The 12,664-nt window shown below is 38.3% G+C and overlaps 3 protein-coding genes across 6 annotated transcripts; 2 read left to right on the forward strand and 1 right to left on the reverse strand.

Annotated features, from left to right (window-relative positions):
• The first annotated feature begins 308 nt into the window (after nt 1–308).
• On the forward strand, nt 309–3,116 carry LOC137747192 (cysteine proteinase inhibitor A-like). 4 transcript variants are annotated; one of them, XR_015954219.1, is made up of 4 exons: nt 309–744; nt 1,111–1,308; nt 2,226–2,546; nt 2,652–3,116. XR_015954219.1 is itself a non-coding variant. In XM_068487243.2 (3 exons), exons 1-2 carry the CDS (start codon nt 472–474, stop codon nt 1,294–1,296), a joined length of 459 nt encoding a protein of 152 aa, XP_068343344.1. In that variant the 5' UTR covers nt 309–471; the 3' UTR covers nt 1,297–1,308; nt 2,226–3,116. The 4 variants fall into 4 exon arrangements, 1 of the variants encoding a protein (XP_068343344.1); XR_015954218.1 differs by having other exon boundaries at nt 2,677–3,116; XR_015954220.1 differs by having other exon boundaries at nt 2,226–2,303; nt 2,436–3,116.
• A 1,624-nt stretch (nt 3,117–4,740) lies between these two features.
• Nucleotides 4,741–7,079, reverse strand: LOC137748905 (rust resistance kinase Lr10-like). Its single transcript, XM_068489098.2, has 3 exons — nt 6,377–7,079; nt 6,122–6,148; nt 4,741–6,024 (listed from the first exon to the last, which is right to left on the reverse strand). The coding sequence occupies exons 1-3, from the start codon at nt 7,077–7,079 to the stop codon at nt 4,913–4,915; spliced, it is 1,842 nt and encodes a 613-aa protein (XP_068345199.1). The 3' UTR covers nt 4,741–4,912.
• A 382-nt stretch (nt 7,080–7,461) lies between these two features.
• LOC137748031 (rust resistance kinase Lr10-like) lies at nt 7,462–10,191 on the forward strand. Its single transcript, XM_088681456.1, has 4 exons — nt 7,462–8,463; nt 8,579–8,614; nt 8,700–8,726; nt 8,841–10,191. The coding sequence occupies exons 1-4, from the start codon at nt 8,208–8,210 to the stop codon at nt 9,998–10,000; spliced, it is 1,479 nt and encodes a 492-aa protein (XP_088537582.1). The 5' UTR covers nt 7,462–8,207; the 3' UTR covers nt 10,001–10,191.
• The last annotated feature ends 2,473 nt before the right edge of the window (nt 10,192–12,664 follow it).

Here is a 12,664-nt window from a genome sequence, read left to right on the forward strand (position 1 = left end):
AAGGATCATAGGGCTTGTTTTAGCCCAATCACAAAAAACTATCTCCAACCGAGGGTCAAAGGGTCAAACATAATTTATTATTTAAATTTAAAAATTACAACAACTTAAATTTAAAAATTACAACAACTTATGTTTAAAAATTACAAATTAAATTTAAAAACTAGAACAACTTAAATTTATAGGAAAAAATTGAGAATTTTTTAATATTTAAAAAAAATTTGGTAGAAAAAAAAAAATTCAAATTCAAATTCAAATCCAACAGCTAGCTGACGTCAGCATGACATCAACTACCTAGTCGTTGGATTTGAATTTTTATTTGCTATAAATAGAATGGATATTGGGTTATAATTCACACACATTTGAATTCAATCTCTTTCAATTCAAGTTCACATTGAATTCCAACTTTGAATTCTCTTTGAATTCCAACTCAGAGTCCTCGTCCAATTCCGAATTGAAAAAAAATGGACGCAAATGAGACGAGAAGATGAGGATACTAACGAAGAAGATAAAGCATGGCGCAACACACAGTATGTAGCAGCCATGGCTGCGGCCATGGTGTGTCAGCCACAAAAGTCCTCTTCTTCTTCTACAGGAAAAAATATGAAAGTCAAAGTACACAGAGAGCTCGCCGCAGAATCAAATATGGCCGCAGCTGGTATAGTCCGCGAAAACGAAGGTTTCGCCAACAGCGTCGAGACCGAAAACCTCGCTCGCTTTGCCATCGATGAACACAACAACAAGGAGGTACATTCCACTTACATACCCTTTTCTTCGCATCAAAATTGTCCATGGATTGTTTGGGGCGTCGTTGAAGCACTTTCTATAGAAGCACCTTCCATATGCTTCTTCATCAAGTGCTTTTTCTTGGATTGTTAATGAAGTTGAATGAAGAAATTGATTGATTAATTGAATAGCCACTGAGTCATACAAGCACTTTCTAGAAGCACCTGCCGGATGCTTCTTCATGAAGTGCTTTACTAGTAAACGCCCGGATTTTTAAAGAAAATTCGATGGCTTTGTAATGAAAGTAATATTAATAGAAGCGCTTATGGCTTTGTAATTGAATAGAGTCCTAATTAGTTATTGATTGATTTGTTGAATATTGTGCAGAATGCTTTGCTGGAGTTTGTGAGGGTAGTGCACGAAAAGGTACGAGTGGTTTCAGGCTCTCTGCACCATCTGAAAATTGAGGCCACCGATGGCGGAAAGAAGAATGTTTATGAAGCCAAGGTGTGGGTAAAGCCATGGGAGAACTTCAAGCAAGTGCAGGAGTTCAAGCTCGTTTCGGACTCCTAGTTTGTCTTCAAGGTTTCTGCCCTTCCATTTGTTTTTGTTGTCTTTTAATCTCAGTAACTACATGTTTACTTGTTTTCGGAGAATTGATATTGATAGAAAGCATATAAGGTTGTAGATTAGGATTTAGAATATTACTGGGGTGATTACTCTATTTTGAGAGCTTTAATAATGTATTGACGGAGAGATTCAAGGCTCGATGGAGGCAGTTGACAATAAGAATCTTAAGTTCCTCTGTTTACACAGAAATTTGATCGTTTAAGATGTTCTAAAATTCAATTATAAGCAATGTAGACCCAGAAATAGAATCGATCCCTCAATTTGAAAACTTGGAACTTGGATCCTCTCTCCGGCGTAGGTTTTCCTGCTACCTTGCTTTCTCATCTTAGCCGTGTATATCCATTGAATATACTCCTTTTGTCCTCCTTTTTCTTGACTCTTGAGTGGTTCCCAGTAGTTACATTCCGAGTTTGTTCAGTTATTGTAAGTTTCCTCGTAGCGGTGGGCATTTCTGTATTCTTCTTCGTCTCATAGTTTGGAAGGTCAAGGACTGAATCTTCTTGTTGAAAAAAAAAGAATGATAAGAAAGGTCTGTAAAGTAAAAAAACCATTAAAAAGTAGGGGTTGGCACGTTATATTTGTAGTCGCGTAGATATTCTATATTGGAAGACAAGGAGGCCCGAGGACTAACACTTCCAAGAGGGGAGGATCGAAGTCCCGTTTTGAACTCTTGAATCCAAATGGACCCTATCTTAAATTTGCATTTAAATCTGTTTCATGCACATGAGCTTGCAAGTAAGTAAACTTTTGTAATGTTTATTGAACATAGTAGATACGCTCAAATCTTGTTATATATATATATGGTTAAACATTTGCAAGATTGGTTTGTTCGAACTTTTGCTTATTTCTACATGTTTACATTGTGAACGCAGGGGATAGACGATAAAGTGAAGTTTAACATGCTACTAAGGGTGCACGAGGGAGGGTAAGGAGAGAAGTTTAAAGTCGAAGTGAGTAAGAATTAAGAATAATGAAGTTACCTTGAACTTTTGCTTTTTATCTTTGTTTCAAACTCTCTCTACTCTCCTCTTCCGTATGCATCGTCTTAGTTATTTCCTTTTCCTCTTCTGTGGCATCTTCAGTTTATATGTCGTCTCCTTCGCTGAATTGGTCATAAACCCCAGCGGGCTGCAAGCCTGCAACTGCAGCTGCATTCAAATTCTTTCGTCACCTTCGCTGAATTAATTTCGTTGGTATATTTGTCATTTAGTAATCAATCCGTTTTCGACCTATATCAAAGCTCTGCAACCATGAGAGTTCAAATCCGTATACCAGTTTCATTGTTGATGTCTATGCAGGAAATGTTCATGTTCTTTGTACCAGGTCATGATGTCATAACTATAAGCTCAACACAGCACCTATTCCTCGAATCGGGTTGAGAGAGAGCAATGCGAAGGCCCACAGGTCATGAAAATTATATGCTTTGGCAGTTCAATCGGATCCATGTTCTTGAAAGCGAAGCTGACGCCCCATCTGATATCGAGTTTATGAACTTGAGAAACACTAGTAAATGAATTCTGGTCACTGAAGTCAGCGTTCCGCGTCGAATTTATGTTATGTTATCGTAATGGTGCTGATCGTCCTTAGCAGCATTGACAGTTCCACATGAACAGTATATGCCAACAAAGGCTACGTAGAATGATCTTTAAATTATCACAAGATTAAAAAGATATTAACTTAGGTATAATCACAAATTTTAACTTGTTTATCCTAAATGAAAACTTTGGTATATCTTACGAGTTATCAATGGACTTGTAGCTCAAGTGTTTAAAAGTGTTTAATCTTATACTCGTAGTCCTGTGGTGGAATCCGCTTGCCCAAATAATATCATCTTGTGCTTGATTGTGGTCATGGTTAGGATGAAATTCTCCATAGCCTCTCCGGACCCAAAATGGATGGATAACTATGGCTTGCCACTAGTTGTTTTGTGGTGGAATCCGCTTGCCCAAGCAATATCATCTTGTGCTTGTTTGTGGCCACGGACAGAATGAAATTCTCTATAACCTCTCCAGACCCAAAATGGGTGGATAACCGTGTGTTGCCCCAATTGTCCCCCCTTACTAAAAAACAATATCGTCTTGAAATATTTATAATTTTAATTGTGATGTAGATGTTGATTTAAAGTATTTGACAAAATCAAACAAATATGAAATTAAATAAATTCTAGATGGACCAAAATTAGAGGGGGAAAAGTCACCAAATAGCTCAGCAAATTAAATGTAATTGGTTAGTAGACCCTCATATGGAGAGATTTTTCAATGTGATTGGTACATAGGATAATGCATTATGTGTTATTATACAAATGGTGAGATATATGTGTTAAAAAGTTAATAACTTAAAAAAATAAAAATTTCTCATCACTTCTATAAAAACACGTAGTGTATCTCCCGTGTTTTGATCATAATGAAAAATTTCTCCCTCTCTACATATATATTTAAGAGGAGTGACGAGGGTCAGTTGACTCTTCTGGCATTAGCAAGCTCCGGCATTGACTTGGACAACCATGATTAAGTACTGATTTGGAATTGTGGAAAAATCAGTTTATTTTATAATTTTTTATGTTTAAGGTGGTTAGTAAACTTAACAAAATTGATTATTTTTAGGAAGTTTTGGTGAATGAAGTAGAACAGTCAAAGCAGCCGCTTCAGTTCTTTTTTTTTTTTTTTAAATATGCTAGGGAAATCAAAATTTTAAATTAAATTTACAAATCAAATGATGTGTAACTAATAGTAAATAAACACATAAATCAATGCTTAAATAATAATTCAATCATTAACAACCAAAATATTTGATTTGCAAATTTAGTTAAAAAAACTTGGTACACTTAATATTATCCTTTTTCAAAACATGCAGAGCAAATGTATAATGAAACTTTCTACATTCCAATAACACCCTTATCACTGTCTCCCAATCACACTCCGAACTTCGCCATTTCAATCTTCGCTCTTCAACCTCGGCACGACAACGATCGAATCAGACCTCGAGCTGTGAATCCAGGAGGGAATCTGGTATGAGTTGGCTGTTCATTTTGGCATAAAAATACTTGAAATTCACAATCATCTGCTCCTCACCATAAGTCAACGTAAACGTGTGGGACTAAGGAAAGCTATTTCTATGGATGTCGAATACTCCGTTCCTTATAGTGGTTGCGAGATGAGTACTACCCTTTACAGCAGGATTGTCATCAATAATTGTGAGCCTTCTTCGTAATCGTGTGGCGAGTATAAATTGTAATCCATGCATGCATTAGAGCTTGTTTCGTAGCGTTTTACAAAACAGTTGTTTTCGTTTTACAGATACAAAAATGAATGTAAACTAGGATGAATTCGTAAGCAATATAAGCAATCGGGCTATGAATGCAACATATATAAGCAAGAGAAAACTGAATGCAGCAATAACTAAGAGATAGGATAGATGTATTACACAAACACACTGATTTTCGATATTTTTGACCTCCAAATTTGAGTCTATGTTCTCACCAATTTATTCTCAACACTCTAATTTATTTAATATGATTACAAGTTGCAGCACAGCGGCAATTATGATCAATCATTTCCAGTCATTCTAATTCGGAGATGATTGGTAACTCTTGGCGATGGCGTTTTGCAAGCATAGTAATACCGTTCCTTACTGAACCAGCGGGGGAGAAAGGATTAGGAGGCAATTTTACATTATCTTCTCCTTCCAACATTTGAACGACAGCTTTCATTGAGGGACGGTCTACTGGATACCATTGGATGCACCATAACCCCACAATTGCAAGTTTTGTGGCAATTTTAGCATCATTCTCTCCCTCAACATGGATACGTATGTCATCCCCTTGTTCCAGAAGATTATAGATCCATTCGGGGAAATAAACTTGCCCGGCATTCTCCTGTGGGACTTGAACATTTTTCTTGCCCCCAACCATTTCAAGTAACAACATTCCGAAACTGTAAACATCCGACTTGTAAGACACAGTACCAAAGTTCGTTGAGAACACTTCCGGTGCAATGTAACCCATGGTACCCCTAGCAGTTGTCATGGAAACTGCGCTTTGGTCCTTGGAGCACAACTTGGCAAGACCAAAATCCGAGATTTTTGGGTTGAACTTGTCATCTAAGAGTACATTGTGAGGTTTGATATCGAAATGAAGGATTCGTTGGTCACATCCGTGGTGAAGATACTCAATTCCTTTGGCTATGCTGAGTGTAATATGTTGCAGCTTCTCCCAACCAAGGAAATAGTTCTTGCTGTCTGCTGACGATATGAAATTTTGCAGTGAACCGTTTGGTGCAAATTCATAAACTAAGGCTCGCCTAAATCCATCAGCACAATATCCAACCAAGCGAACCACGTTAACATGGTGGATCTGACCTAATGTTCCCACTTCATTGATAAACTCTTCTCCATTTCCTTTGGAATTGTTGAGCATCTTTACAGCAACAAAGATCTCACTCGAAAGCTTTCCTTTGAACACTGTTCCAAATGTTCCCTGTCCCAACTTGTCTCTAAATTTATTTGTAATCCGCTTGACATCTGCATATGAGTACCTTGTAGGCCTGAGAGCTCTGTAGTTTTCCAAAAATTCTTCGATCATGGTTTGCCGCTCCTTTTCTTTTCGGTCAAAAGTATATACACGATGGAGTCCGACAAGTATCAGCACAAGTGAAAATGAACCAAGGACTGCACCTGCATATTTTAAGTTCAATTAAGAACCTCTACACCTAACTTCGAAATTTAAAAAGGAAAAATAAAAATCTTTATGGTGAATGCATGTAGAACGAACCTGTAACAACTAGTTTTTTCACAGTTCCTGTAGAAAGATTACAATCCCATTAGTTCTTCATGTGTACCAAATCATTAAATCATTACATATTTGTTTACAGAACATTCTCAAGTTCTTAATTGCAAAAGGAACATTTTATAAATGCGGAGATTCAGCAGCGGGAGCAAAGGGGCGGTGTCTGACTAACTACTGCATGATTAATGCATCAAAAATGTGAAGAAGCAGTAAAAACATGAAGCGGATGAAAGACCATACCGTTTTGCTTTACATTGAAGCATTCAGTTTCGGAGTTGGTGCGATTGTTGTTCTTCAGTCTACATCCTTTACCTCTCCTTTCACATCGGTTACATGTTGGTTTGGACCATTCCAAACGAAGAAAATAATTTGGTTCGAATATATCATATGGAACACTGAATGGAAAGTTGTACAACTTGGTACAAGATGTAAGGGGAAGACTGTCAACGAAACTATCTGAAGGTACAGAAAATATGTGATGGCTAGTCCCACTAAGGCAAGGGATTGAATCATAATATAGATCACTTTTTGCTGGTGAACAATTAAATAAGGTATAGTCAAACAGGTACGGCTCTTGGAATATGAAAGCAGAGGAAGATAAATTAAGTTTCGGAAGGTATCTAGGAACACAATGATCTGGATCAAATACTTGAATCACCTGAGATTTGTAGTTGATACTAGTGACGAAGAGCGTAACGGAAACTGGCAGCTCAAGCACCGTGCTGTTGCTTCGATCGCAGGATAAATCAAATCCAGGATAGCCACAGTGGCTTGGCTGTTTGTCTTTGAGTCGAAATGGAAATCGGATAGGCGGACCATGGTGTCCGCATTGTGCTTCTGTGCACTCATTTTGGCATGCTCCAAGGTTAATAATGAGACCTACCGTGAACAACAGGATGAAGAAAGGGATTGTCATGTTTGAGTTTACACCAGAATTTCTCATACTCTCCCAAAATCTACCTAAAATAAAATGTATGGTCTTGGCTTCCCTGGAAGAGTTTTCCTACATTTCCCCAGAAGAATTCTTCTTCCATTTGCAGACTTTTCAGCAGTTACGACTGAACTGCTGGCTGTCCACATCAAAATACATTTCCCCAGAAGAGTTCTTCCCTTCCTGACTTTCCACACCAAAATGCATCATTTTGTGTATTTTATTCACTAATTCGTTGTACCCTTTCGCAAAAGTAAGGAACAATCCTTTTGTCTATTTTACTCACTACTTCACGTCTAGACCGATATTTAATATAGTATGTGTTTTTGACTTAGTAAATTTGGATTATTGTAATTTCGATGAAGTTTCTACTTTATATTTTATATATCTTCGGCACGTCCTCTGGTAGCCTGCCTTGTGCTCATGAACTGAAGAGAGGGTCAATGGCCCTCAATTCCACATCAGAAATGAATCTCACATCGAGGAAAGGAGGGTCTTGCATGTGCTTATAAGTAGTTAATGAAGTTCACAATCATCTACTCCTAACCACAAACTGAGGAAGCTATTAGCATTTGAAACCTCCGGTTTCCTCTCTCTCACCATGGCTGCCATAAGAATGCTACCCTTTATATCTAGTTTATTCACAGTATTTCTAGTTGTTGGCTTTTTCTGTGTAGTTTGCAGTGCAAAGGATGATCGTCATCACTGTGTACCTTCTTCCTGTGGAATCATCCCCAACATAAGATACCCTTTCCGACTGAAACATGACCCGGACAACTGTGGTGACCAAAGGTATAACCTGTCTTGTGAGAATAATCGAACAGTATTGTACTTGTATTCAGGAAAATACTATGTCCAGGCAATCAATTATGATAACTACACAATCCGAATTGTGGACGTCAATCTTCGTGAGGATGACTGCTCTTCAATGCCCCATCATTCATTGACAGAATATAATAACCGAATTACTGGATATCATCCATATAGCCTTTGTCAAATCACAGGTAAAACAAGAAAATGGTTCCCTTATCTCTTTGATCAAAGAGATTGCAAAGAATTATCGAAGAGTATAATTTTCATGACCTGTGAAACCCAAGTAAATCTCCGCTCTATGTGGATACAGCTCCTTGCACTAGTCTTATGAGTAGCTCAAATGGGCATGTTTTTGTTAAGATTGGTCATTTAAATGCCTCAGATATGAGGGATTTGTGCCGAATAGATCTTACAGTTGCGACATCGTGGCCTGGTGCAAAGGATAAGAATGTCTCCTATGTAGACATCCACAAAGAGCTAGTCTATGGATTTGAACTTTCATGGTTGCAGAGCAAAAACAGATATCATTGGAGTAGTTGCTACATCGACTACAACACAAAGAAAGCAGCTTGTAGTTATAACAGTACGTTCTTTCTTATTTTTGGAAAAGTCATTCTCCTTGTCCGGTTTGCTAATTTTTTTTTTCATGTCTATATTCTTCACATGAACGATACTTTTTGTTTTCTTGGATGATGCAGGCATCATGCAGCTGATCGTTTACGGCTACCTACTACGTGAGAAATTTTATAATTTTCACTCTTTACTATCAGTGAACCCTTCCAAATTATCTCTCTACTTATTTAAATTTGTTTCTTGCAGGTTTCTCTATTGCGCTTGGACCCATTTGTAAGTATTTCTAGTCTTTATTTTTAAATGCAAAAGGAATTTTCCATTTGAGATGGTTGAATGCAATTTCGAAATATTCCCCTTTGATTCTTATTTGATTTATTTCCATTACAGTTATATTGGTTTTTGGAGCAAGAGTTGTATTCGGCGTTCCGTGTGTTATTGTGCTCTTAATCTATAAATGGAAAAGGCGGCACTTATCAATGTATGTCCTTATTGAAGAATTCTTACAAAGTCACAACAACCTCATGCCAATAAGGTACTCCTACTCTGACATCAAGAAAATGACCAGAGGATTCAAGGACAAATTGGGCGAAGGAGGTTATGGCTCTGTCTACAAGGGGAAACTTCGGAGTGGCCGGTTTGTGGCGATTAAGATGCTGGGTAAGTCCAAAGCTAATGGACAAGATTTTATCAATGAAGTTGGTACCATTGGAAGGATTCATCATGTCAATGTGGTGCAACTAATTGGCTACTGTGCTGAGGGATCAAAGCGTGCTCTTGTGTACGAGTTCATGTCAAATGGATCTCTTGATAAGCACATATTTCCGAAAGAAGGACTCATCTCCTTGCGTTGCAAGAGAGCTTTTGAAATTTCACTTGGTGTGGCTCGTGGTATCGATTATCTACATCAAGGATGTGACATGAAGATTTTGCACTTTGATATCAAGCCTCACAACATTCTTCTCAATGACAATTATGTTCCAAAGGTTTCTGATTTTGGCCTAGCTAGACTCTGTCCAGCAGATGATAGCAGCTTAACGTTGACCGCAGCAAGAGGAACTATTGGATACATAGCTCCTGAGTTATTCTACAAAAATATTGGAGGTGTGTCTAACAAAGCAGACATCTATAGTTTTGGAATGCTACTGATGGAAATTGCAGGCAAAAGAAAGAACCTGAACGTTGCAGCACATTCAAGCCAAATTTACTTTCCGTCATGGGTTTATGACCAATTCAGCGAAGGAAATGACATAGAAAGCGAAGGTGCCACGGAAGAAGAAAATGAAATAACAAAGAAGATGCTTATTGTTGCTCTATGGTGCATCCAAATGAAGCCTAGTGACCGTCCTGCTTCAATGAACAAAGTAGTAGAGATGCTCGAAGGAGAAATTGGGTGTCTTGAAATGCCTCCAAAGCCTTTCCTATACCCACAAGAGAAACCGGTACTGGATGATGAAGATGATTCAGAAACAACATGGTCATCAGGACCATCGAAAGATGAAGTCGAAGAGTCACAAAGTTTAATCCAAGATGCTAATGAAATAATGTAGCACTTGTTAGTCTGCGTTACGTCTGGGCATAGTCAGGTTGGGTAGAAGTTTGTGCCTCCCCTTATACAGCCAAGTTTGAATCTCCCATCGTAGTTTACAGTAGATTGATTCACTCAAATAAAAAGAAAGTTTGTAGTAGTAATCAGAGTTATTCCCATAGCAAAGTAATAAATTTTCATTTATGATTTCTGTACTTGTTTTTTCAACACATTATGCTTCTCCCTGTTCTTAATTAGGCCATCTTTTTCTTCCTCATGCTATTTTATTATTTCCAATAGCCTATATGCTTTGCTATTCCTCATTAGGCACCTGTTGTGGGTTAATGATTTAAAAACAATCAAATAAGTTGGCTTAGAAAGATGGCCGAGGGATGTTATGCAAATCCTTTTTTTTTTTTTTTTTTTTTTTTTTTTTTTTTCCAGACTTTATTCGCAAAGGAGATATGCAAATAAGCGTTGTTGATCAAATGAAGTACTGTCCAACACCGAAGTTTGTCAATATCATGCACAATCTTCCTCATATATACAGGATAAACTGATCAAGTGACTTTCTGAATTGGTTAAACAACCTTAGGTCTATGCATGCATCATTATATGTTGGAAACATTTTTCCACCAGAGAAGATTCCAACGCAAAACCCCTGAGAGCAAAGAGTGAAGCTCCTCTTAAGAGAATTAGGGATGGGCAAAATAATCGCAGGAACGGGTACACACAGGACCCTACCCATTAAACCTTGGTGGGCGCGGGTGCAAGTGCTTGTACCGTCTAACTAAACTGGTACCTTCGACTCCGAGCACGATATTCGATATTAGTTTCTAATGCAGCACAAATATATCTGATATTTGGATTGGCAACTTTAAAAATAAAAAATCCCTACTTCTAAATCCTTCAATCCAGATCCCTTTAAGAAATATAAAGATTTGCAAATAATATGTACAAATAAATATTTGAGGCACCACAGTTTCCTCAATATAAACAATGGAAGAATCAAGGATGTTGTGTTATAGCATTGCAGCCCATTCTTTACCATCAATGAGAGTATGCAAATCATTAACATGCATCCCGTAGCGGAACTTTAGGAGCGGAACGAGTAAAGAGAGCAAGAGAGAGCAAGGGAAAGAAAATCCAATTCAGGGGTCTGAAGATTAATTGAAAAGCCTAAAAGAACGACTAGATTCCACAAGATAACGACGAGCAAGCTACTAAAGTCCTAGAAATCAATAAAAAACATAGTAAATTAAAAGGCAAACCACTCATAGGGCAATCCACCACTATCCAAGGGTGCCAGATTCTTCATACACTGCTAAGAGTCATACTGCAGAGGCTTGTAATAATTTCTGATCTCAATTATAATACTTCAAAATCTCTCCATTCCAAGCCTTACGGGAAGGCTTTGTTATATACACCACAACAACAACTTTACAGATTAAACTACTAGGTGACAGTATGCACACCCATGCCGCAGCACCATCTATACACCTTTACACATTAAACTACTAGGTAACACACACACACACATGCAGCAGCACCATCTGCTGTCTTCTGACAGTACACATGGGAAAAAGCTTTAACAGTAACCAGGCACGCATGGGAAGACTTCGGACAGCACACACGCACATGCACATTCCTTTCCCTACTGTTCATGAGTCAGTAAATGCTTGCTGTGCTGTCTGTACAACTTGGCCTGCTGTCCTTCTTCCAATACTTGGGTTAACAAGAACAGCTTGAGCTTGACTTCGTCTAACACCCCCCCGCAAGCTAACAGGTTGAGGAACAACTGGAAGCTTGGACACCAACAAATTGAATCGAGACGAAGACAGACCTTTGGTAAATAAATCTGCAAGCTGATCTTGTGAACAAATATAATTAACCAACAGTTCACCACGAACCACTTTCTCCCTGACATAGTGATAATCAACCTCTAAATGTTTGGTTCTAGAATGGAACACCGGATTGGAAGCAAGAGCAATTGAAGACACATTGTCACACCATATTTGAGGTCGAGTAAGATGTAACTGCAAGTCCCGAAATAAAGACCTCAACCACGAAAGCTCAGCTGCGGTGTAGGCAAGTTGCCTATACTCGGCCTCAGCACTCGATCGAGAAACAGTTTTCTGTTTTTTTGAACTCCATGAAACCAGATTTGAACCAAGATAAATACAAAACCCCCCAGTTGAATGCCGAGTATCCGGATTCCCAGCATAGTCCGCATCTGAAAAAGCAGAAAGATGGGTAGTACCTGGCTTGTAAAGGAGACCATGACTATGCGTCGCCTTTAAGTATCGTAGAATCCGTTTGACTGCCATCCAGTGAAGAGTTGTTGGAGCATGCATAAACTGGCATACTTGGTTAACTGCATAAGATAAATCGGGACGAGTTATCGTTAAGTATTGTAGAGCACCAACAACACTACGATACATTTCTGGTTTATCAAACGGATCTCCAACATATGCACTGAGTTTTTGACCAGAAGACATGGGTGTAGAAATCGGTTTGGCATCAGTGAAATGTGTGCGTGACAATAAGTCAAGAGCATACTTGGATTGGCACAAATGCATTCGATTTCCATCGTACTTAACCTCTACACCCAAAAAATAATTAAGTAGTCCCAAATCCTTCATGGAAAACAAAGTACCCAGCTTTTGAATTAACTGAATGATGTGAG

The sequence above is a fragment of the Pyrus communis genome, chromosome 2 (assembly GCF_041283825.1).
Source record: "Pyrus communis isolate YQ-2024b chromosome 2, ASM4128382v1, whole genome shotgun sequence".
NCBI classification, from domain to species: Eukaryota; Viridiplantae; Streptophyta; class Magnoliopsida; order Rosales; family Rosaceae; genus Pyrus; species Pyrus communis.

What these genes read in the sequence shown, in the direction of transcription:
- LOC137747192 (XM_068487243.2), top strand. Translation starts at nt 472, where the DNA reads ATGAGACGAGAAGATGAGGATACTAACGAAGAAGATAAAGCATGGCGC. An exon ending in ATGAACACAACAACAAGGAG is followed by an intron (nt 745 to 1,110) that starts GTACATTCCACT and finishes AATATTGTGCAG; the next exon opens with AATGCTTTGCTGGAGTTTGT.
- LOC137748905 (XM_068489098.2), bottom strand. Translation starts at nt 7,079, where the DNA reads ATGAGAAATTCTGGTGTAAACTCAAACATGACAATCCCTTTCTTCATC. An exon ending in CTTCAATGTAAAGCAAAACG is followed by an intron (nt 6,149 to 6,376) that starts GTATGGTCTTTC and finishes ATCTTTCTACAG; the next exon opens with GAACTGTGAAAAAACTAGTT. An exon ending in GAAAAAACTAGTTGTTACAG is followed by an intron (nt 6,025 to 6,121) that starts GTTCGTTCTACA and finishes TAAAATATGCAG; the next exon opens with GTGCAGTCCTTGGTTCATTT.
- LOC137748031 (XM_088681456.1), top strand. Translation starts at nt 8,208, where the DNA reads ATGAGTAGCTCAAATGGGCATGTTTTTGTTAAGATTGGTCATTTAAAT. An exon ending in AGCAGCTTGTAGTTATAACA is followed by an intron (nt 8,464 to 8,578) that starts GTACGTTCTTTC and finishes TGGATGATGCAG; the next exon opens with GCATCATGCAGCTGATCGTT. An exon ending in CGTTTACGGCTACCTACTAC is followed by an intron (nt 8,615 to 8,699) that starts GTGAGAAATTTT and finishes TGTTTCTTGCAG; the next exon opens with GTTTCTCTATTGCGCTTGGA.